A 24,841-nucleotide genomic window follows, 5' to 3' on the forward strand; every position below is an offset into this window, starting at 1 on the left:
AAGGTTCTCGCTGAGCCTGTTCTAGTCCCTGTGTTTGGGTTCTGGTCCAGTTCTAGTCTGTAGCAGGGAATGGATGGATGGATGGGACTCTGCTTGTTGAAGCTTCCTGTCTGCGACCACTCAAGTCTCAAACTGTCAGTGTGTTTAGTTTGTTAAGGGCACTGCAGTGGTACGTGTGTTTCAGGGCGCTGTAGTTGAGAACTTTTTTTGTGTGTTGAGAGTGGGTGTGTGTGTATTGAGAGTGGGTGTGTGTGTATGTGTGTGTTGAGAGTGGGTGTGTGTGTATTGAGTGTGTGTGTGTGTGTGTTGAGACAAAGTGTGTGTTGAAAGTGTGTGTGTGCAGGAGATGATGAATGCATCACATTGTTTTAATGGGGCGAGGACTGGTCATCCTGTCCACTTCAATTTAACAGAACTGCTGAGTGGTGCTGCCCCCACACACTCTCTAACACACACACACACTAACACACTCTCTAACACACACACACCAACACACATTCTCAAACACACACACTAACAGTCTCTAACCTACACTCAAACACTCTCACAATCTCTTAACACACACACACACACACTACATTATCTCTCTCACACACACATACCCTCTCTCAAACACACCCACTCCTCTTTATCTTTCATTTCACTCACTTTCAGAACACGCACAGAATCCCCTCTTGGGAGTGTGTACTCACCCATATCTCCGCATGCAGAGAGCTTCAGATCGGCCTCTTCGGTTGTCAAGTGGCTGGTGTCAGTTCAGAACATGAAAGCTGCACCTCATGACAGACACAACACATCCGCTCTTATGGAAATAATCCTTTTATTATGGAGTCATTCTTTTATACATCAGTCTTATAAAGTCATTCTGGAATAATAATAGTCTTTAATAGCAGAGCCTTGTCAGAGTGAAGCAGAGACAACGTGGAGGTTGTCAATATATGAAGACCCACAATGCCTTTGGGCGGGCATCTATGGAGAGCTGCTGAGGACACAAACAGCAACATCAGCATGTGCCCCTGGATGGCAGAGCTCCAACCACATTGACATGCGTGATTGATTATGCTAACGAGTTGCTGTCTTAACGAGCTGACATATTAACGAGCTGCTGTCTTAACAAGTTCACCGTTAGTCAGGGTCGCCGCTTTGAAGAGGAGGACTTTGATGGCCTTTGTAGTCTCCCTACCCCACCATACACACGCTCATCTGCATCCACACACACACATATATGCACATTACCCAACACACAAACACACTCCCCTCCCTCCCTCCCCCCCTCCCTACTGGGTCTTGGTGGAGGCAAAGTCCCATGCCGTGTCCTGGGCACACTTGCACATAGCCCGCACCAGCCGGGTGAAGCCCATGTCCTTGGGCTTCTCCAGACCACGCATCAGACGCTGCTTCATGATGGAGATGAACTCCTTATTACTCAGCTCCCCGTTACCTGGGAGACGAGGACACGAGGAGGGGGAGGAGCAGATGGAGGATGAAGGCCGAGAGAGATGGAAGGAGCCGTAAATAAGCAGTGGATGCTAGAGGGATGAGGCAGAGAGAGAGAGAGAGAGAGGGAGAGGGGGAGAGAGAGAGAGAGAGAGTAGCTGCTCACCATCACAGTCGAAGAGAGCGAACACCACATCACACACGTGGTCAGATAGCTCCACCTTGGCCACCGTCCGGGCTACCTGCTTCATAGTGGCTGGAGGGGGGGGAGGGAGGGAAGGATGGAGGAGAGGAGGGATGGATGGAGGGAGGGTGGGTAGGTGGGAGGGCAGAAGAGAGTGAAAAAGTACGAGAAATTATCGTGTGAAACTACAGAGTAACAGATTTATCTAGAATGACCATACAGAGTTACAGAGACATTCCTGGTGAACCTGATCTGTTCATCCAGACAAGAGGCTTCTGCCTACTGAGGATCAATACTACCGAGGATATGAGACACCCCCAGGAGTCACAGTCTTCCCCTCCCAGCACCAGGAGAGTCACAGTCTTCCCCTCCCAGCACCAGGAGAGAGTCACAGTCTTCCCCTCCCAGCACCAGGACAGTCACAGTCTTCCCCTCCCGGCACCAGGACAGTCACAGTCTTCCCCTCCCAGCACCAGGAGAGTCACAGTCTTCCCCTCCCAGCACCAGGAGAGAGTCACAGTCTTCCCCTCCCGGCACCAGGAGTCACAGTCTTCCCCTCCCGGCACCAGGAGAGTCACAGTCTTCCCCTCCCAGCACCAGGACAGTCACAGTCTTCCCCTCCCGGCACCAGGAGTCACAGTCTTCCCCTCCCGGCACCAGGAGAGTCACAGTCTTCCCCTCCCGGCACCAGGAGAGTCACAGTCTTCCCCTCCCGGCACCAGGAGAGTCACAGTCTTCCCCTCCCAGCACCAGGACAGTCACAGTCTTCCCCTCCCAGCACCAGGAGAGAGTCACAGTCTTCCCCTCCCAGCACCAGGAGAGAGTCACAGTCTTCCCCTCCCAGCACCAGGAGAGAGTCACAGTCTTCCCCTCCCAGCACCAGGAGAGTCACAGTCTTCCCCTCCCAGCACCAGGACAGTCACAGTCTTCCCCTCCCAGCACCAGGAGAGTCACAGTCTTCCCCTCCCGGCACCAGGACAGTCACAGTCTTCCCCTCCCAGCACCAGGAGAGTCACAGTCTTCCCCTCCCAGCACCAGGACAGTCACAGTCTTCCCCTCCCAGCACCAGGAGAGAGTCACAGTCTTCCCCTCCCAGCACCAGGAGAGTCACAGTCTTCCCCTCCCAGCACCAGGAGAGTCACAGTCTTCCCCTCCCAGCACCAGGAGAGTCACAGTCTTCCCCTCCCAGCACCAGGAGAGAGTCAGAATGTGGGTGAGGCTTCCAGATGAAAAGCCCAACAGGGCTGTTAACAGTTTCTGTGTAAACATTGTTTTTGTTGTTAATTAAATGCACATCACTGCAAACGCAGTTTCCTGACAAAGTCTCCCTAAATGGTATGCATCTCAGCACTTCGACTCTCAGGGGATGTCACAAGGAGAGGAGAGGGAAGGAGAGTGAAGGAGAGTGGAGAGGGGAGGAGAAGGAATGATTAAACAATCTCAATAAGACTATTGATTCACTGACTTCAGAGAGAGAGAGAGAGAGAGAGAGAGAGAGAGAGAGAGAGAGAGAGAGAGAGAGAGAGAGAGAGAGAGAGGGGAAGGGAGGAGGAGGGGAGGGGAGGAGGAGGGGGAGGGGAGGAGGAGGGGAAGGGAGGAGGGGAGGGGAGGAGGAGGGGAAGGGAGGGGAAGGGAGGAGGAGAAGGGGAGAGGATCTGAGAGCTGAGCCAGGAGCAATGAGATGCAGAGATCTGGATGGCTGAGCACTAAACGGACAGTCTGCACTGGGAGAGCAGAGAGAGAGATAAAGAGAGGTAGAGAGAGAGATAGAGAGGTAGAGAGAGATATATAAAGAGAGGTAGAGAGAGAGAGAGAGAGAGAGAGATAAAGAGAGGTAGAGAGAGAAAAAGAGGTAGAGAGAGAGAGGTAGAGAGAGAGAGAGAAAGAGAGAGGAGGGTAGGTAGGTACTGTAGAGAGAGAGAGAGAGAGAGAGAGAGAGAGAGAGGGGGAGGTATATAGATAGAAGAGGTTATGTTTGTACCTTTGTCGATGGAGGCGCCGGCCATGTGATAGAAACTGAGAGCAGTGTCCACGTCGTTGACATTCTTCAGAAACGTGAAGAAGTTCTCCAGCTCCTCAAAGGTGATGCCCTGTACACAGAAGAGAGGGATGAGGGAAGGAGGGAGGGAAAAGGAGAGAGTGAAGGGGGAGAGAGAAGGAGAGAAGGAGAGAGTGAAGGGAGAGAAGGAGAGAGTGAAGGGGGAGAAGGAGAGAGTGAAGTAAGAACTACAGCAGATGTGTGTGTGTGTGTGTGTGAACATATGTTAGACAGAAGAAACACACACATACACACTTGCTCCACAAACCAACACCACACACACACTAGTACTATACACAGGCACTGCTGATGAACTGAGTGGATCATAGAGAAGCAGCTGGCTGAATAGCTCATAACTCATTTCATTAACTTAACAGACACAGCTGAAAGATAGCAAGTTACCAATCCATCTCCCCCCCCCCCCCCAGACTGCAGTGTCGTTGGCTTCACATCTGACAGCAGCACTATCATTATTATCATCATTACTACACTACAGATAACCACACACCGACGACACACTTATGGTTTCATCCCCTCTCTCTCTCTCTCTCTATCTCTCTCTCTCTCTCTCTCTCTCTCTCTCTCTCTCTCTCTCTATGTCTGTCTCTCTCTGTCTCTCTCTCTGTCTGTCTGTCTCTCTCTGTCTCCCTGTTTCTAGTCTCTTTAGCTACTGAGAGACAGGGCAGAGGCAGACAGACGAGAGGGAGAGATGGAGAGAGAGGGATAGAGAGATGGAGAGAGAGGGAGAGATGGAGAGAGAGGGATAGAGAGAGGGAGAGATGGAGAGAGAGGGATAGAGAGATGGAGAGATGGACAGGCAGGCAGGCAGAGTAAGACAGACTCTGCTGTCCTCTCAGTGATGAATTACCTTTCAGTCTGTTACACCTACACACACACACACACACGTCACTGTCACACACCTACACACACACGTCACTGTCACACACCTACACACTGTCACAGCAAATTCTCCTGTCCTTTCAAGCCACCCCCCTCCCGAACACACACACACACGTACACACTGTCACAGAAAATTCTCCTGTCCTATCAACCCACCCCCAAACCCAAAAACACACACAAACACACACACGTACATACACACACACACACACACTTACATACACACACTAACACGTACATACACACACACGTACGCACCTGGGCATCCTTGAACATCTTCTTCAGGCCCTTCTGCATCTGTTTGAGCTTGCGTGACTGGACACCACTGTAGGCCAGCAGCATGCCTCCAAACTGCCTCTCCGTCACCCTCCCATCCACAGGGTCGTTCCTCTCAAACTGGGGGGGCAGAGAGAGGGGGGCAGGGAGAGAAGGGGGCAGAGAGAGAAGGGGGCAGAGAGAGAGGGGGGCAGAGAGAGAAGGGGGCAGAGAGAGAGGGGGGCAGGGAGAGAAGGGGGCAGAGAGAGAAGGGGGCAGAGAGATAAGGGGGCAGAGAGAGAAGGGGGCAGAGAGAGAGAAGGGGGCAGAGAGAGAGGGGGGCAGAGAGAGAGGGGGGCAGAGAGAGAGGGGGGCAGGGAGAGAGGGCGGCAGAGAGAGAGGGGGGCAGAGAGAGAGGGGGGCAGGGAGAGAAGGGGGCAGAGAGAGAGGGGGGCAGAGAGAGAGGGAGGCAGAGAGAGAGGGGGCAGGGTATAAGGAGAGAGAAGGGGGCAGAGAGAGAAGGGGGCAGAGAGAGAGGGGGGCAGGGAGAGAAGGGGGCAGAGAGAGAAGGGGGCAGAGAGAGAGGGGGGCAGGGAGAGAGGGGGGCAGAGAGAGAAGGGGGCAGAGAGAGAGGGGGGCAGAGAGAGAGGGGGGCAGAGAGAGGGGGGCAGAGAGAGAGGGGGGCAGAGAGAGAGGGGGGCAGAGAGAGAGGGGGGCAGGGAGAGAGGGGGGGCAGGGAGAGAGGGGGGCAGAGAGAGAGGGGGGCAGGGAGAGAAGGGGGCAGAGAGAGAGGGGGGCAGAGAGAGAGGGGGGCAGAGAGAGAGGGGGGCAGAGAGAGGGGGGCAGAGAGAGAGGGGGGCAGGGTATAAGGAGAGAGAGGGGGGCAGAGAGAGAGGGGGGGCAGGGTATAAGGAGAGAGAGGGGAGCAGAGAGAGAGGGGGGCAGAGAGAGAGGGGGGCAGAGAGAGAGGGGGGCAGAGAGAGAGGGGGGCAGGGTATAAGGAGAGAGAAGGGAGAATAGATGGAGGCAAGGAGAGTATAGAGTGGTGTAAGGTCTTATGTTACAGTGGTGGACCCCCTCCCCCCCACCCTCCCCTCCCCTCTCCCCCCCACCCTCCCCTCCCCTCTCCTCTCCCCCCACCATCCCCTCCCCTCTCCCCCCCACCCTCACCTCCAGTTTCAGCACATCATGCTGCAGCTTCCTCTGGAACTCCAGGAAGGCTCCTATCGTCAGCTTGCCCTTCAGGTCCTGACCGAAAAAGTATGTGGTGAGGGCGGAGCTGCAGCCGGCGTTCCTCAGGGTGTTGCCCGTGGTGGAGCGGTCCCTGTGACGCATCCCCACGCTGGTCTGAGACCTGATGATGCTCTGGACCTGGGGCCAAAGGTCACACGCGTGAGGTGTGGTGTGTGCTGAGAGTGTGCAGCCGTGTGAGAGTGTGTGTTGACAGAGTGTGTGTGTGTGTGTTGAGAGGCTGTTTGTCTCCTGACCTGCTCAAACTCCTCCAGATCTACTTCCCCATCTCCATTCAGGTCAAACATCTTGAAGGCGATCTCAAAGTTCCTTTGTGGGGCTGAACACACACACACACACACCATTAGAAGCCTATTATCACACACACTTACAGATAAAGACAGACACACAGAGACAGACAGAAAGAGACAAGAAGGCAGACAGACAGGTTAACAGATAGAAAGACATGTAAACAGACAGGTTAACAGGCAGACAGACAGACAGACAGACAGACAGACAGACAGACAGACAGGTAAACAGACAGGTTAACAGGGAGACAGGTACGTACTGGAGAGCACTGTGGTGAGGAAGATGTAGTCAGAGAAGGAGATGAGACCACACTCTCCCAGAGAGAAGAAGATGCTGTCTTCATCTGCAAACTTCTCCCTCTCCTGGGCGATCTTCTGCTCTCGCAGGGAGGAGAGAGGAGAGGAGAAGGTGAGAGGTGTGTCCAGGACAGGCCTACCAGCCCTCCACGACAGCCGTCAGGACTGGGGAGCTCCGTTTGTGTGTGTGTGTGTGTGTGTGATCTGAGGAGTGTGCTCCGACACAGAGCTTTCCTTCAAGCCTCTTCTTCAGGAGCAGGCTCACACACACGCTCACACACACACGGTAGAGAGAGGCAGACGAGGACAGTCCGACGGTCATGCAGGTGCAGTGTACACATGAGGTCACTCCACACACACACACACACACCAGAGAGAGAGAGAGTTGGAGACAGGGTTACTGGGGGCTAGACAGGGTTCTCAATACAACACTTACAGTGGAGCCAATATACACAGCCGGAAACACACACGCACACACACACACTCATTTGCTCTCACACACACATCATAGTTCTCAAGACATATGACATCATATGTTGACAACACATTTGGAGCGCGTGGACGCTCGCACAGACACTTGGTGACACAGAGGAGACCAGTGGAAGATGTGGTGGTTAACATGTGTATCACTACAGCACTGCATGAGAACTGACCCACCACATGCACAGATCACAGTGACATACACATCACAGTGAGATCACGTCTGACTAGAGAGATCTATAGGGGGAGGGGGGGGTGAGGAGATATGAGGGAGAGGAGTGAGGGGGGGTGAAGGGTGAGGAGGGGTCATGCCTGGGGGGGGGAGGGAGGAGGGAGGGTGAGGGGGGGTACCCAGGGAATTACCTCTGTCTGACCAGGTCCAATAAGGAGAGGAGGGAAAAAGATATGGGTTAAAACAATCCTGAACCACAGTGCTTATGGGTATAGAACAACCCCCCCTCCTCCACACACACACACACACACACACACACACATCCTCATAACTCACACACACATACACACACACCCCACACACCCCTTCCAGCCATCCACACACCCCCTCCACACACACCCAAGAGAGAGAGATTATTATTTGGGGCTGAAATAGAGGGAACCCAAAGTGGGACAAGAGCCAGCTGGTGCAGCAGGATGGGGTGTGTGTGTTGTGTGTGTGTGTGTGTGAGACAGAGAACACACTCCAGGTGAACATGCTGGACTAGCCTCCTAAACCTAATGTAGAATCTGTCCTTCATTCAACATTCACTCTCACACACACACAGTCAAACACACTCACACACACTCACACATACACACTCACACACTAACCCTCTCATCATCAGTCTCTCACTCCCTTCATCAGCTAACCCTCTCACCACCACTCTCACTCCCTTCATCAGCCAACCTTCTCACCACCACTGCCTTCATCAGCTAACCCTCTCACCATCCCTCCATCACTCCCTTCATCAGCTAACCCTCTCACCATCCCTCCCTCCCTTCATCAGCTAAGCCTCTCACCATCCCTCCCTCCCTTCATCAGCTAACCCTCTCACCATCCCTCCCTCCCTTCATCAGCTAACCCTCTCACCATCCCTCCCTCCCTTCATCAGCTAACCCTCTCACCATCCCTCCCTCCCTTCATCAGCTAACCCTCTCATCATCCCTCCCACACTCCCTTCATCAGCTAACCCTCTCACCATCCCTACCTCGCTCCCTTCATCAGCTAACCCTCTCACCATCCCTCCCTCACTCCCTTCATCAGCTAACCCTCTCACCATCCCTCCATCACTCCCTTCATCAGCTAACCCTCTCACCATCCCTCCATCACTCCCTTCATCAGCTAACCCTCTCACCATCCCTCCCTCCCTTCATCAGCTAACCCTCTCACCATCCCTCCATCACTCCCTTCATCAGCTAACCCTCTCACCATCCCTCCCTCCCTCCCTTCATCAGCTAACCCTCTCACCATCCCTCCATCACTCCCTTCATCAGCTAACCCTCTCACCATCCCTACCTCGCTCCCTTCATCAGCTAACCCTCTCACCATCCCTCCCTCCCTTCATCAGCTAACCCTCTCACCACCCCTCCCTCCCTCCCTTCATCAGCTAACCCTCTCACCACCCCTCCCTCTCTCCATCAGCTAACCCTCTCACCATCCCTCCCTCCCTCCCTTCATCAGCTAACCCTCTCACCATCCCTCCATCACTCCCTTCATCAGCTAACCCTCTCACCACCCCTCCCTCCCTCCCTTCATCAGCTAACCCTCTCACCATCCCTCCCTCCCTCCCTTCATCAGCTAACCCTCTCACCATCCCTCCCTCCCTCCCTTCATCAGCTAACCCTCTCACCACCCCTCCCTCCCTCCCTTCATCAGCTAACCCTCTCACCACCCCTCCCTCCCTCCCTTCATCAGCTAACCCTCTCACCATCCCTCCCTCCCTCCCTTCATCAGCTAACCCTCTCACCACCCCTCCCTCCCTCCCTTCATCAGCTAACCCTCTCACCACCCCTCCCTCCCTCCCTTCATCAGCTAACCCTCTCACCACCCCTCCCTCCCTCCATCCCGCTCTTCCCTCCCCCTCCCTCTCGTGATGCTAACCCAGGGCTTCTGAGGAAGCTCCACTCTGCTGGGTCCAACACCGAGGGGAGATGTCCAACGCACACACACACACTCACAACCGATAAACCTGGCAGCCAATAAATCTAGACACAGGCAACGCTTTGATCTCTGTGTTGGAGTCAGTATTCCTTCGTGTGTGCATAGTGTGTGTTGTGTGTGTGTGGTGTGTATGTGTGCGTGGTGTGTGTGTGTGTATGTGGCGTGTGTGTGTATGGCGTGTGTGTATGGTGTGTGTGTGTGTATGGTGTGTCTGTGTGTGTATGGTGTGTGTGTGTATGGTGTGTGTGCTGGCAGACAGTCTCTCTGTGCTCCAGCTCATATTGTGTGTGTGTGTATGGTGTGTGTGCTGGCAGACAGTCTCTCTGTGCTCCAGCTCATATTAAGTCCTGCTTCAGACAAAGCCTCCCAGAGCTCCTCTGCTCCCAGCCTCTCATAACTACAATCCTTACTGCAGTCAATTAACAGTACTGCCTCCTGTGTATGCGTGTGTACGCCCATGTGTGTGTACATGTATGTGTGTGTGAGAGAGGGAAATCGGTCACGCTATGCTGAGTCCTGCAGGCTGAGTCTCGCTCCTTCACTGTCACAGAAGGATAGCTCCTCTGGCTGCTGAGGCAGAAACACTAGGGTAGGCTAGGCTAACATAGTTCAAGCTAGGTTAGGCCAGGCCAGGTTAACTTAATTCAGACTAGGCCAGGCCTTGTTAGGCTAGGCGAGTCCAACTTGGTTAGACCAGGCCAGGCTACACCTTGTTCCATTTCCCTTATCACTCACACCGTCAAGGCCTTCCCTGGTGTATGGAGGCCCAACTAGGCCAAACTTCAGTGGTCTAACTTCTCAGCGAGGGGCAGCCCTCGGCATGCGTGCAGAAGGCCAGACTTTCTGTTTCATGCGGCTCTACTCACATGGCTGAACCTCCAGCCAGGCGCGCACACACACACACACACACACACAATTAGAAGTCTATTACTAAGGGGCTTTGTCACATTCTTTATGGTCAGCAACAAAATACTACATTTACACTCTGCAACTTCCTGAATTTAACATACCACTCAGCTGAGGCTGTCAGCTCTCAACTACCAGGATGCAGAGAGATGTACTCCTCCCAACTACCAGGATCCAGAGAGATCTACGTCTCCCAACTACCAGGATCCAGAGAGATGTACTCCTCCCAACTACCAGGATCCAGAGAGATCTACGTCTCCCAACTACCAGGATCCAGAGAGATCTACTCCTCCCAACTACCAGGATCCAGAGAGATCTACATCTCCAAACTACCAGGATCCAGAGAGATCTACGTCTCCCAACTACCAGGATCCAGAGAGATGTACTCCTCCCAACTACCAGGATCCAGAGAGATCTACGTCTCCCAACTACCAGGATCCAGAGAGATCTACTCCTCCCAACTACCAGGATCCAGAGAGATCTACATCTCCAAACTACCAGGATCCAGAGAGATCTACTCCTCCCAACTACCAGGATCCAGAGAGATCTACATCTCCAAACTACCAGGATCCAGAGAGATCTACGTCTCCCAACTACCAGGATCCAGAGAGATCTACATCTCCAAACTACCAGGATCCAGAGAGATCTACGTCTCCCAACTACCAGGATCCAGAGAGATCTACTTCTCCCAACTACCAGGATCCAGAGAGATCTACTCCTCCCAACTACCAGGATCCAGAGAGATCTACTCCTCCCAACTACCAGGATCCAGAGAGATCTACTCCTCCCAACTACCAGTATCCAGAGAGATCTACTTCTCCCAACTACCAGGATCCAGAGAGATCTACTTCTCCCAACTACCAGGATCCAGAGATATCTACGTCTCCCAACTACCAGGATCTAGAGAGATCTACATCTCCCAAGTTCACCATGACAGCGAGTGACAGATACCGGGTGCCAGATACTCGGAGTCACCACATAAACGAGGTCTAAATCAAAGCCCTGCAAACGCGAAGCGTTTGTTGTGTGTATGGTGTGTGTGTGGTGTGTTGTTTTATGGAGCAGTATCTCTACAGAGTGCCCCTTGGCATGCACCTTCGAAGCTCTGATGACAGCCCCATAAAACATGAACAAACAGCAACCATCCTTTAGACACTAGTGGCTCTGTCCACATCTTTATCTGTGCCCTGACTGGTTGATGGTTGTAATCTACACTGTGGCCCTCATGTATGTACATTTGCAAATGTAACGTTATCAGAGCCATGGCCAACCCCGTAGAAAGCGCACGCTGTGATAATTCAGTTTACGTTGTATTTACCAAACCCGCAGGTCACCCGGTAATCAGCGCCTTTCTCTGCCCACTATACCATAAATTGCGAGCATTTAAACGCGCAATTGGGGCCTCCTTCTCTCTTTCTATCATAGATCATCCACCAAAGTCAAAACAGCGGAAACAAAGACTTTGTGATAACAAAATGTATGTGCTTGTTCTTGAGGTAACAGCAAATGTAAATATTATACAAGACCGGAATTAAACACAGACACAAAAAAAATGCCATCTTGACCGAAATTACAAATTCCAGAACTGTAATATTGCATGGCTGTTTAATCTGTAACGCAAAATGATTTTGTGTTCACTCAACTGAAAAAGTGTGATCCTTGTGGCAAAAATCCTTTCAGCTCGTCTCCTTGGCCTATGTCTTCGTCTTGCTTGGATTACTGCTGCCAGGAGGCATATGCGAAGAACCCGCATCCTGCATGTTTGTACATACCTCGCCATGCGTTTACGCGCACGTTGCGAAACAACTACGCCTGAAGTGGGCGCAAAAGCGTTAGTACATGAGGCCCTGTGTGTGTTGTGAGTGTGTGTTGTGTGTGTTTTGAGTGTGTGGGAACAGCCCCATTACTGATTACCAGCTGCGCTAGACCAGCCCAAACAGATAACAGTGAGATAGTGAGACAAAAATCTTTCCTACTGTATCGTGTTGTAGAAAGTGAGACTTTCCTACTGTATCGTGTTGTAGGAAGTGAGAGAGACTTTCCTACTGTATCGTGTTGTAGAAAGTGAGAGACTTTCCTACTGTATCGTGTTGTAGAAAGTGAGACTTTCCTACTGTATCGTGTTGTAGAAAGTGAGAGACTTTCCTACTGTATCGTGTTGTAGGAAGTGAGAGACTTTCCTACTGTATCGTGTTGTAGGAAGTGAGAGACTTTCCTACTGTATCGTGTTGTAGAAAGTGAGACTTTCCTACTGTATCGTGTTGTAGAAAGTGAGAGACTTTCCTACTTTATCGTGTTGTAGGAAGTGAGAGAGACTTTCCTACTGTATCGTGTTGTAGAAAGTGAGTGAGAGAGACTTTCCTACTGTATCGTGTTGTAGGAAGTGAGTGAGAGAGACTTTCCTACTGTATCGTGTTGTAGGAAGTGAGAGACTTTCCTACTGTATCGTGTTGTAGGAAGTGAGTGAGAGAGACTTTCCTACTGTATCGTGTTGTAGGAAGTGAGAGACTTTCCTACTGTATCGTGTTGTAGGAAGTGAGTGAGAGAGACTTTCCTACTGTATCGTGTTGTAGGAAGTGAGATATAGGGACCAACTCCCAATCCCAAATATGGGAAAATATACATGTTGATAAAGTACAAATGGAATTCTTAAAGTACATCGTAATAGAGCGCTTGCAGAGCAGAACTGTGTTTGTTCCCAATGCACACACACATTTTAAAAAGAGAAGTAAAGTTCTGGTATCTTCTCCAAAAGGCTGACCAACAATCAATGAAATACAAAGCAAAGTAATAATGTGCAACAACAAATCGATGGAGAAGGGTCTCCCTTGGTTAGCTCGGTTTACTGCTCACCAACGAGACAAAATCTCTCGTCCCAAAACCCCAAACTCTCCAGTCAAAAATGAGGTGATTGGATGTAAAGGGGGCCCCAGCGGTTCACAGGATAGATGCACCATGTAGGCTGAGGCCTCACCGGGGCGGCCCCTCTCTCTCTCCCCCCTACACTTCCTGTCCCCTCTACACTATTCCTATCAAAAGATTATAAATGCCCCTAAAATCGTTAAAAAAACACAACTTTACACTAATAAATAAATACATGAAACAAGTGGAAAAAGTAAGGTATAAAGAAAGTGGGTGAAAGACTACCACACAGGACTGCCCTTCTGTGTATATTCTTGTCTGCTGTTCCTGCTGTGTGTCTGAGGTCTAGTCTGTTCCTGCTGTGTGTCTGAGGTCTAGTCTGTTCCTGCTGTGTGTCTGAGGTCTAGTCTGTTCCTGCTGTGTGTCTGAGGTCTAGTCTGTTCCTGCTGTGTGTCTGAGGTCTAGTCTGTTGTTCCTGCTGTGTGTCTGAGGTCTAGTCTGTTGTTCCTGCTGTGTGTCTGAGGTCTAGTCTGTTCCTGCTGTGTGTCTGAGGTCTAGCCTGTTTCTGCTTTGTGTCTGAGGTCTTGTCCGTTCCTGCTGTGTGTCTGAGGTCTAGTCTGTTGTTCCTGCTGTGTGTCTGAGGTCTAGTCTGTTGTTCCTGCTGTGTGTCTGAGGTCTAGTCTGTTCCTGCTGTGTGTCTGAGGTCTAGCCTGTTTCTGCTTTGTGTCTGAGGTCTTGTCCGTTCCTGCTGTGTGTCTGAGGTCTAGTCTGTTGTTCCTGCTGTGTGTCTGAGGTCTAGTCTGTTCCTGCTGTGTGTCTGAGGTCTAGTCTGTTGTTCCTGCTGTGTGTCTGAGGTCTAGTCTGTTGTTCCTGCTGTGTGTCTGAGGTCTAGCCTGTTTATGCTTTGTGTCTGATGCCTAGTCTGTTGTTCCTGCTGTGTGTCTGAGGTCTAGCCTGTTTATGCTTTGTGTCTGATGCCTAGTCTGTTGTTCCTGCTGTGTGTCTGAGGTCTAGCCTGTTTCTGCTTTGTGTCTGATGCCTAGTCTGTTGTTCCTGCTGTGTGTGAGGTCTGAGGCTCTAAACAGCACTCTGACTCTCCCTTCTAACAGGAAAAAGTCGGTTTCTGTAGGGATGTTGAGTCTAGTCTGTGTGTGTGTAATGAGTTACTGTGTGTCAAGTGTTTTTGTCTGACCTTGAGCAACTTTGTTGTGTGTTTGCGTGTGTGTCTGCAGGCAGACCCTGAACTCTCTAGTCTCTTTCATCTCCAGTTGGTGCCGAAGAACGGCTGGTCTTCTGTCTGTCTGGGACCCACAGAGGAGAGGAGGACAGAGATGGGGAGAGAGATGAAAATAATGTATCTAGAGGTTAGACAATTCCAATCACAGCTGGGTCAGTGTGGTTCTACTCTGGTTTATTGTAGTCTGATCTGGTCTAGTCTAGTCTGTTGTAAAACTGGTCTGGTCTGTTCTGTTCTATTCTATTGGTAGGCTGGTTGTGTTTGTGATGTTACTGCTCTGGAAGCACTGACACACAACTAAGCCAGGTCTATTCTGGGACATATGTAAGATATATTTTCAGCATTTCTGCTTTATTAGGATAGAGACAGTGTATAGTGACAGGAAACGTATGGAATAGTGGGAAGGACATACAGGAAATGGCCTGGGCTGGGTTTGAACCCGGACACCCAGGGCTAGGTCTCAGACTACCTGGTACGCGCTCTACCTGGCGAGCCACCAGCTAGGTCTGTTCTGCAAGGTCACACACAGTCACGTACGACACCCACAAACTCATCCACACTCCTGCTGTCACACCAACACCCTCCAGCTCAGCATTACTGCCACTAAGCACTGGCAGCTGCACACTTTAGCAGGCCAGGTGTGCAGCTAGCAACCTGGAATAGAGACCGCAGGATGGGCGGGGTATGTGTGTGTGTGTGTGTGTGTGTGTGTGTGTGTGTAAGAGAAAGAGATAGAGAGACAGAGAGAGAACGTAAAGAGACCAGTCTCCACTGGTGTCCGGCTGAAAATTAAACAGTTAAAAACAACAAGTTTCTGTGGTACACAACAGGTTGTTTTCCATGGTAGCAGCCTCTGAGCATTCTAGGTGAGTGAAAGGCCGCACCTCTCCTGCCCGGTCACGACGCAGAGTGGGCGTGGCTTCACACAGTTAAGAAAGACCGCAGGGTATGGAAAGTGGGAGGTGTTTCCACATGTGGGGAGAGGACTTCCTGTGTTTGTAAACCATGCTCTGCAGGAAGTGACCATGCAGCTGAAGTCAGATAACCAGCCAATAGGACTGGGGAGGGCTAGTGGGGGAGTCTAAACATGCAGGCTGCACATTGGACCACTCTACAGCGCTTATCCACTGCATGGTGCCGACTCGGCTCAGCTCGCCTGTTCAGGTTTTCCATCAAGAAAACCTGGTCCCTAGTAGCTACCTGATCCTTGTCCTGGAACCTCTCTGTTGAGGCTCCATGCAAGCTGAAGCGATACTAAAAGGTGACGTGAAAACTAGGGATGCACCGATATGGACATTTTGGCAGATAGCGATAACTTTTTATTGGGAAGCCGATAACCGATACATGCCGATAAATACAAAGCCTGAGTCTGATTACAAAAACAAAAGGCAAACATATACAGTGGACAACTGCTTTTATTAAAACCGTAACTGCATAAAACATCTAGATCTTTCTTTGACCAAAATTAGAAAATTTCTTAAATTTGACAATTAATTATACATTCCTTTGGCTGACTTTCTTTTATATAAATAAAATATATTGCCTGACCGAAAAAAATAAGTGCTTCAACGGGTGGATATAATCCATAATTTATCTGCTTGAATTTATAATCAAACTTTTCTTATCGGACCGATAACGCAAAAAATAAACATTTATCAGCCGATACCGATATGGCCGCCGATATATCGTGCATCCCTAGTGAAAACGCAGCAGACTGCTGACTGGTCAGAGAGAATTGTAAGAAAACACCGCCATTTTTAAATAGCCAAGCTGCCAATACAGCAGCCCATGATGTTTACTTTTATTCACTACTCGATTAAATGGCGGCCCTCGAGGCGCCGGCGTGGTCGACCCAGCAGCGAGGAGAGCTGGCACCATGCAGAGGAAGAGCAGCTCCACTTCCTGGGCGTGGCCAGCCCTGCGAGACCACCATGCAGACAGAGGACCACCTACTCTACACCCTCAGACACAGGCATGAGCTAGGCATGCTGGGAAGGGCACAGCTCCAAAGCATGGTAGAGGACTAACAGCTGAAAGAAGAGGAGGAGAGGAGAAGGAGAGAAGAGGAGAGAAGGAGAGGAGGAGAGAAAGAGGAGAGGAGGGGGAGAGAAAGAGCAGAGGAGAGGAGTGGAAGAGAAGAGTGGAGGGCTGAAAGGGAGAGTGAGGGACATGACTCTATTACATCAGCACTGACAGATAAGTTTCAATTAAACAGGCTCGCTTCCCCGCTTTCAAGTGTGTGTGTGTGTGTGGTGCGTGTGCGTGGGATGGTTCTCTGGTCACGCGTGTGTGATGACCCTGTGTTGCAGTACTGAATAATCGAGTAACAAGAGTTTAGCCCTCTCTCAATAATGCAGCAGGTATCTGCTTTATGGCAAGCAGCTGGGCTCACACTACGCTGGGACAAAGACACACTGGCTCTGTGTCCGTGTGTGTGTCTATATGTGTGTGTATGCAACTTTGTATGCGTGTGTGTCCAGGTACAATAGGTCTAGATATGACTGTCTTCAGGTACGTTTAGATAAGACTGCATCCAGGTAGGTCTGTGTACAGTTATGTTGATAGGTGAAGGTGGGGGGCAGAGAGTAAGTCAGAGAGACAGAAAGAGAGAACAGCGGCAGAGAGGTGAAGGCAGAGTGATGACATAGTGCAGTTCTCATTGGGGAGCACACAAACACACATGCTGCTTGCACACGCTTCATACCTGCCAGAAGTCCTGCAGAGGGGGGGCGAGGGAGGGAGGGGGGAGGGAGGAGGGGGGAGTGGGGGAGGAGAGAGACAGGGAGGAGAGAGACAGGAGACAGGGAGGAGAGAGACAGGGAGGAGAGAGACAGGGAGGAGAGAGACAGGAGACAGGGAGGAGAGAGACAGGGAGGAGAGAGGGGGAAAGTGGAAGTGTAGGGTGAGAGGAGGGAGGGGAGAGAGAGGGGGGGAGGAAGAAGGGGATCGGCGGGGAGGAATAATTGGGGAGGAGAAAACAAGGGATTGTATGGAGGGAAGGATGGGGTGATTGATGGGGAGGAGAGGAGAGGGGAGGTGGAGGAGAGAAGAGGAGAGGTGGAGACATGGAAGGATTATTGGTTAAATGGAGAAGAGAAGACTGCACAAGCACAGGAACAGTTAAAAGAACAACATCACAACAATATTACACTTTAACAGCTGAATGAACGCCCACAGGAGGAGAGAGGACAGAGAGGGAGAAGAAGAGACAGGGAGACGGAGGGTGAGAGCCAATGGAGAGAACAGTGTAGAGAGAGAGAGAAAGAGAGAGGAGGTGAGACAAAGAGAAGGTGGTGAGAGAAAGACTTTCACATCAAACTAAGACGAGGGCAGTTTATGATGCACTTGGATCTGAGGTCATCTATTTAGATGGAGATGTGTATTACCAAATAAAGCATGCACAAACACACACACACACACACACACACACAGGAGAAGAGATGAGGAAGACCATTCCCCCATGAACAGACACCCCATGACCGCCCCCGACAGAACACAGTCAATCTGGTGAAGGAATGGGATGTGGGGTCACACACCCACTCACCCTGTGGAGGAAGCATGTCTTCATAGACGGGTCTAAGACTGGACAGAGAGACACACAAGGGGAGAGAGACTCACACTACCACCCCCTTCTCACCCAACCTCCCCCTGCTCTCCCGACCCAAGCTACCTCAACCCCCCTTTCCTCCCCGCCGCCCCTCCCCACTCCCCCTCATTCTGGACTGACAGAAATGGCAGTTGCCTGTTCTAGATATTTATAACGCTACTGCAGTATGTGTAATATAAATAACTGCGGGGATGGAAAAAGAGAGAGAGAGAGAGAGAGAGAGAGAGAGAGAGAGAGAGAGAGAGAGAGAGAGAGAGAGCATAGTGATTTGTTTGGTATTAAAGCTTGAGAAATCCTGGATATATGGGTGACATTTACATGATCCAGCAGAGGACATGAATCGGAAAAGTGCACAAACTGCTTGGTGTGTGTTGGGACAGAGACACCAATCATAATCCAGAATGTTGAGACCAGAGAATGGTTCTCTGAAGAGGAGAGCAGAGGGAAGTGGTCCCAAAACGTTCTCTTCATTCTAGAGTCTTGTGTATGAGACCAAGTGGTTCTCAGTCCCTCCCTCCCTCTCCGTTACCCTTCCAGTCTCTCCCTCCACCTCTTCCGCCTTCTCCCTTCCCCTCCCCTGTCTCCCTCCATCCCTGTGTCTCACCCACAGAAGAAAGACGAGAGAGGGAGGAGGGGAGGAAGGAATGGAACGAGGGAACAAGGGAGAGAGGAGGGACGAATGAAGGGAACGAGAGGGAGGGAAGAAGGAGGAAGGGAGGAAGGGAGGAGGGGAGGAGGCAGGACGCGTGAGAGAAACTGTCTGGTTGAGTTATTATCCTGGTGGGCTGGTCCAACTAGAGAGCAGCATGTTGATAAACACACACACACACGGGCGCGCACGCACGCACGCGCACACACACACACACACACACGCACACACGCACACACACAGTATGAACGTCACTGACCATAAAAGAGAAATAGAAGAGGGAGGAGGAGGAGAAGAGGAGGAGGACTGGGTGGAGGAGAGGCCAGCCCAGACAAGACTTTGTGAGGATAAATGAAAAGGGCTCCTCATGAAAGACACCACTAGCCTCATCCAGGTGGCCTTTACAGTAGCCAGGTAACATCCTATTGTTCCTGTTCTGCACACACACACATGCGCGCACAAACACATACAGCTTACCTTCCCATCATAGCGTTTTACGTGGAACTGGTCCAGACCCAGGTCTGAGAGAGGGAGAGAGAGAAGGAGAGAGTGAGTGTGAGTGAGATAGGAGAGAGGGAGAGATACAGAGAAAGAAAGAGAGAGGGAGGAAGAGAGAGAAGGAGAGAGAGAGTGTGAGTGAGATAGGAGAGAGGGAGAGATACAGAGAAAGAAAGCGAGAGGGAGGAAGAGAGAGAAGGAGACGGAGAGAAGAAAAGCGAAAAGAGATGAAACAGAATGTTAATGTTGATTTGGACAAAATAGCATTGAGGTAGTCGTCTCCATCCAGAGAAAATAATATACTCTATCCGTGTATGTACTGTAGGACTGTGTGTGTGTATTTATAGACTGTATCTTCACAGAGGCTCAGAAGCACAGGAGAGCAGCCATCAGCAGATCCCGGTCTCATCGACAGCTCCAACACTCAAACGCCAGCACAGGAGGAGGAGGGGGGTGCAGAGAGAGACCAGTATGAGAGAGACTGTGTGCTGAGAGAGACCAGTATGGGAGAGACTTTGTGCAGAGAGAGACCAGTATGGGAGAGACTGTGTGCTGAGAGAGACTGTGTGCTGAGAGAGACCAGTATAAGAGAGACTGTGTGCTGAGAGAGACCAGTATAAGAGAGACTGTGTGCTGAGAGAGACCAGTATAAGAGAGACTGTGTGCTCAGAGAGACCAGTATAAGAGAGACTGTGTGCTGAGAGAGACCAGTATTGGAGAAACTGTGTGCTGAGAGAGACCAGTATTGGAGAGACTGTGTGCTGAGAGAGACCAGTATTGGAGAGACTGTGTGCTGAGAGAGACCAGCTACACGAAACAGCTACATGAAGCTTCTCCCCAGCTTTCCTCCTGATCTGATATCTCTCCCTCTCTCTCTCTCTCTCTCTCCTCCTCCCTCCCTCCATCTCTCCCCCACCCCAACAACTCTGTGCGTGACTGCTGTGTCCTGCTCTAGTTTAACCCGGCTAATTAATATACCAACTGCAGGGTTTGGTAATACGACCCCCCCCACACACTCCTAACCCCCCCCCCCCCCCCCCCATCTCCATCACCCTTCCTGGCTGCCAGCCGGGCCTACCAGGCACCCCCCCCTCACCACAAATGCAGGAGACAGATGGAGGGATAGAACTACAGAGAGTCCAGTTCAGTCCAGTCTGAACCAGAGAAGGAACAGGGGGAGATGGGCAGAAAGGAGGAGGGGAGAGGTAAAAGGAGAGGAGAGAAGAGGAGGGAAGAAGGGGAGAGGAGTGAAGGAGAGGGGAGGAAAGGAATCTCGCCCTGAGTGAGTGGTGATCATGAATCACCCCTTCTCATCTCCTCAGCCCTAAGGAATCACACTCACACACGCACGCACACACACAGGGTTTTATAACTTTTCTGGGCCAGTGCCTGGAAGCTTAGCTTCAAGACCAAATAGACGGACAGAGAAAGATGGGAAGAGATAGAGAGAGAAATAGAGATGTAAAGAGAGAGAAATTTGAAACTAAGAAATAGAAAGAGAGAGAGAGGGAATGAAAGAGAGACAGAGAGAAATAAATGGAGAGAGAGAAAAAGAAAGAGAGAGGTAGAGAGAGAGAGAGAAACAGAGAGGAGGGGGGCCTACTTTCAGGCTGCTTCTCGTTGGGGGTGATGGAGCGTACAAAGTCCTGGGGCGTCATGTAGACCTCCGCATCTCCATGCTCACTGATGATCTTCAGCGTGGCAAAGTAGCGGAAGATCTTGTCCGGTGTGGAGTAGGCTCTGATCCTGTTCTCATACTCCATCACCTACACCCAGATGGAGGGGGGGGAGGGGGGGGTCGAGGGGAGGGGAGGGAGGAGTGGAGGGGAGAAGGAACAGAACAGGGAGAGATGGAAGGAGAGGAGAGAGAGATGAGGGATGGAGAGGGGCCTAAAAAAAAGTACAGTGAAACACCCACCCAACACGCACACACACACACACACACCCCCCCCGAGCTCCCCAGCTCCTGCCCCGAGACCAGGAGCAGCAGCTGCAGGGGTAATTCTTCTTTTCATTCCTCCGTCTCTGCATCTCCCTTTCCATCCATCTCTCCGACCCTCGATTAATCTCTCTGTCGCTCTCCCTCTCTCTCCTTCTCTATCCATCATGTATTGTGGGTGTGTGCTTAGGGTTAATGGCCATAGCCTCTCCTCCTTCCCTTCTCTCATCTCGTCCTGTCCTCCTCTCCCTGTGCCCTCTCCTCCATCCTCCTCTCCAGAACCATCCCATCCCTCATATAAACCCTTGTATTTGCATACAGTACAATCCCGTTTCTGACACCTTCCGTAAGGTCACGCCTGAGAAGGATGCAGCAGGATATCGGCCCAGCCGATTGGCCAGCTGGCTGATGGGCGGGGTCTTTAGGGTTATTGATTACCTTGCGGTCACGGAACCCTGAGCGTGGCTTCTTCTTCTTTCCCTCCGTCCCCTCTTCCTCTCCTCCGCTGGCCTCCACCGAGGTCTCGGACTCCGCCTCCGACTCTGCCTCTTCCTTCACAAACGCCGCCTCCTCCGCCTCGGGGCGCTCTGCGTGTCTGACGGAGGGGCCAGCGTCTGCGTACGCTCTGGACGTCAACAAACAAACAATCAGGAGGAGGAGGGAGAGGGTATGAGAGGGAAGAGGGGGAGGGGGGGAGAGGTCTTCCTACCTTGTCCAGAGCAGCCCAGTGCTGGCTGACGCCCCCGCCACGCCCACCAGAGCAGCTAGCATCAGTCTCCTCCTACCAGAGCCCCGCACGGCATCACCATGGTAACGCCGAGACAACTGTGCTAGTCCCACGGTGGCGGCCGACAATGCCCGCAAGCGGAACATCCTGGAGAGAAGAGACCATTCTCATTATTCAGACAGACAGGCAGAGAGACAGACAGACAGAGTAGCGAAGGGGATTTGAGTCCTTCTCAAATCTAATTAACAGCATCCAGAAAAAGCAGCACTTGAACAGTCCACTCCTCTAGAGATGTCTCCATACCCCCTAAAGAGTACACCACCTGTATGCTCCTCCTGCACCTCTCTCCTCTCCCTCATTTCAACCTCCTCATCTGCTCTACTTTTCCCTTCCACCTCTCCTGTCCTGCGCCTCAATCCTCCTCTCTTCTCCTCCTCATCCTCCTCATCCTCTCCTCCTCCTCTCCTCCTCATCCTCTCTTCCTCATCCTCTCCTCCTCCAATCCCACAGCTCCAGGCTGCTGCTAGCCCAGCAGTGTTACCCAGAAGCAGACCTCCACATGGCCACAACTCATTTCTCACCACGCTGATAATCTCCCAACTTAATTTCCAACAAGCCTGTAATTTCATTCAACAGTGTCACGCACAACTGATTAACAATTAAGGAGGGTACAGCAGATGCTGGTGTGTGTATGCAGCATGTGTGTGTGAATGTGTTTGTCCTCTCGTGGTCAGGGTGGAGAACTTGCCCTGTTACGACCTTTTTCGGTGTTTGGAGGGGTGTGTGTGGAGGCTGTGTGTGTGGAGAGGGTGTGTTTGTGTGGAGGGTGTGTGTGTGGAGGGGTGTGTTTGGAGGGGTGTGTGTGTGGAGGCTGTGTGTGTGTGGAGGTGTGTGTGTGGAGGGTGTGTGTGTGTGGAGGCTGTGTGTGTGGAGGGTGTGTGTGTGGAGGCTGTGTGTGTGGAGGGTGTGTGTGTGGAGGGGTGTGTGTGGAGGGTGTGTGTGTGGAGGGGTGTGTTTGGAGGGGGTAAGAGTGAAGTGGTGTGTGGAGGCTGTGTGTGTGTGTGGAGGCTGTGTGTGTGGAGGTGTGTGTGTGTGTGGAGGCTGTGTGTGTGGAGGGTGTGTGTGTGGAGGGGTGTGTTTGGAGGGGGTGAGAGTGAAGTGGTGTGTGGAGGCTGTGTGTGTGTGGAGGCTGTGTGTGTGGAGGGTGTGTGTGTGGAGGGTGTGTGTGTGGAGGGTGTGTGTGGATGGGGTGTGTGTGGAGGGTGTGTGTGTGGAGGGTGTGTGTGTGGAGGGGTGTGTGTGGAGGGTGTGTGTGTGGAGGGGTGTGTGTGGAGGGTCCTCCATTAAAGATACCCCGTCTGGGACTGTGGCACTGATTCAGCAGAAAGTGACTAATTGGAGCGATCAGTGGGGCGTGACATCAGAGACTGATGAGGACTGAGTGTCTGAGGTATAAAGAGGACCTCCAACTGTTCTCTCTCTCTGTCTGTGTGTCTCTCGCTGTATCTCTCTCTGTTTCTCCCTTTCTCTGTCTCTCTCACACTGTCTCCCTCTCTCTGTGTTCGTCTCTCTCTCTCACTCTCTCTGCATCTCTCTCTCTCTTGCTCTGTATTTCTCTATCCATCATCCCTTTCTCTGATCATACTGCCTCTCAGCGTTAATTCTCTTTCCCTCCATCCATCTCTACATCAATCTCCCTTTCTCCCTCCCTTCTTCTCCATCTCCCTCCATACCATATCGCTCTCTTGCCCCCTTCATCTCTCTCCGGAACCAACCAGGATCAATCATGACAAACCACAACCAACCACACATTTTCCCTCACTGACCCACACAAAATTACACATGCACTCAATCTTCATCACACACACACAATTACACATGCACACATTGACACCATCATACCACCAGCAGCCAGCACAGCAGTTTCCTCCAGTGTGCAGCTGCGTGCCAGACAGGTACTTTAGAGCCAGCTCCTCTCTGCCAGAGCAGCCACCTGGGCTGTCCACTTAGTGAAACTAATCTTTTTGAAGTGAGCTTCACACCAGTCAGAGCATCTCTCTGCTGGCATCTCCAAGCGGCCCTGTGGAAGGGATAATGGGTCCTCTACCTCAATGTTTCTCAACTGGTGGAGCTGGTGTGAAGAGGGTTGTGGACGTGTGCTTCGGCTCCAACAAAAAATTAAACTTACCAAACTTCCAATGGTTCGCTTTTATTTTGAAAGCCCCCTGAACTCCTAACTACATTCAGCTCACCCTCTACACTCGAGGGGAACTCTCTTTCAAACCTAACGAACTAGCTGTCTTTCAAATGGTTGGAATTAATGTTCCAGTCATTATTTTAGATTGTATGTAACACATACATATTAAGCAGAGTCCATCTGAATTACCTACAAATAGAGAGTATTATTTGGTATTGGGACTGTACTTTTGTATAATACGGGTTGGGACAGACGGGTTTTTATGGTTTTAGCGATGTTGAAAATGCATTTCAAAATAGGACGCTTTAAATACACTGTGTTGCAAATGTGTTGCAATTGTTTTGCAAATGTGTTGCAAATGAAGGAGAAAAGAAGATTTACACTCATCATTAACTCCTGTAATTGGTGACGCTGTTATCTAGTGACTTGATGACCCCTCTCTTGCCGTTGAGATACGCTAACGTCTAAAACGTGCATACCCAAACTATCTTTCCCTGCTGCTAACACATCATGCTAGGTTTTTGTTGCTATTCAGGATTTGGCTAGCGACTGACATACAACAGACAACATTAGAAAACCATTTAGGTTAAAAAGCGGGCTTCTCTCTAATCAGAATCCGCCTCCTGTCCCTGTCTTGTACCTGTCAACAATGTCCAGAGATGCCCGCTCGCTAATGTCAACTAACAAGCCAGCAAGATAGCTATCTGCACACAAAAATGATCTTACTATCGTATTTGTCTTGCTTAGCCAGCTAAATCAGCAAATGAGTTACTTACTTTCGTCTTTATATGAAGGCTCTTGTAGAATTTCTGTGTTAATATCAAACTAACTACGACGTTTCCAAATGTGTTTTCTGTTTTTGCCGTCTGACGTACAGCTGAGCACTAGTTCCGCATTGCCCAGCAGAGCGCCGCCCCCACGCTACGAAGCTCGTT

The 24,841-nt window shown here is 51.2% G+C and overlaps 1 protein-coding gene across 2 annotated transcripts; it reads right to left on the minus strand.

Moving 5' to 3' along the window:
* Nucleotides 1-803: 803 nt before the first annotated feature.
* Nucleotides 804-24,841, minus strand: micu1 (mitochondrial calcium uptake 1). 2 transcript variants are annotated; one of them, XM_062463026.1, is made up of 13 exons: nt 24,683-24,841; nt 21,692-21,856; nt 21,421-21,607; nt 20,647-20,809; nt 19,023-19,066; nt 16,994-17,005; nt 6,613-6,727; nt 6,302-6,384; nt 5,985-6,185; nt 4,818-4,955; nt 3,603-3,711; nt 1,604-1,693; nt 804-1,441 (listed from the first exon to the last, which is right to left on the minus strand). In XM_062463026.1, exons 2-13 carry the CDS (start codon nt 21,853-21,855, stop codon nt 1,278-1,280), a joined length of 1,470 nt encoding a protein of 489 aa, XP_062319010.1. In that variant the 5' UTR covers nt 21,856; nt 24,683-24,841; the 3' UTR covers nt 804-1,277. The 2 variants fall into 2 exon arrangements, with proteins under 2 accessions (XP_062319010.1, XP_062319011.1); XM_062463027.1 differs by lacking the exon at nt 16,994-17,005.

Source organism: Osmerus eperlanus, chromosome 6 (assembly GCF_963692335.1).
Source record: "Osmerus eperlanus chromosome 6, fOsmEpe2.1, whole genome shotgun sequence".
Taxonomy (NCBI): Eukaryota; Metazoa; Chordata; class Actinopteri; order Osmeriformes; family Osmeridae; genus Osmerus; species Osmerus eperlanus.

Excerpts from the sequence above, each read along its gene's own strand:
- micu1 (XM_062463026.1), bottom strand. The coding sequence starts at position 21,855 with ATGTTCCGCTTGCGGGCATTGTCGGCCGCCACCGTGGGACTAGCACAG. Across the intron at positions 3,712-4,817 it reads AGATGTTCAAGGATGCCCAG|GGCATCACCTTTGAGGAGCT; the intron begins GTGCGTACGTGT and ends TTCTGTGTACAG. Across the intron at positions 1,694-3,602 it reads CGGCGCCTCCATCGACAAAG|CCACTATGAAGCAGGTAGCC; the intron begins GTACAAACATAA and ends CCCCCCCTCCAG.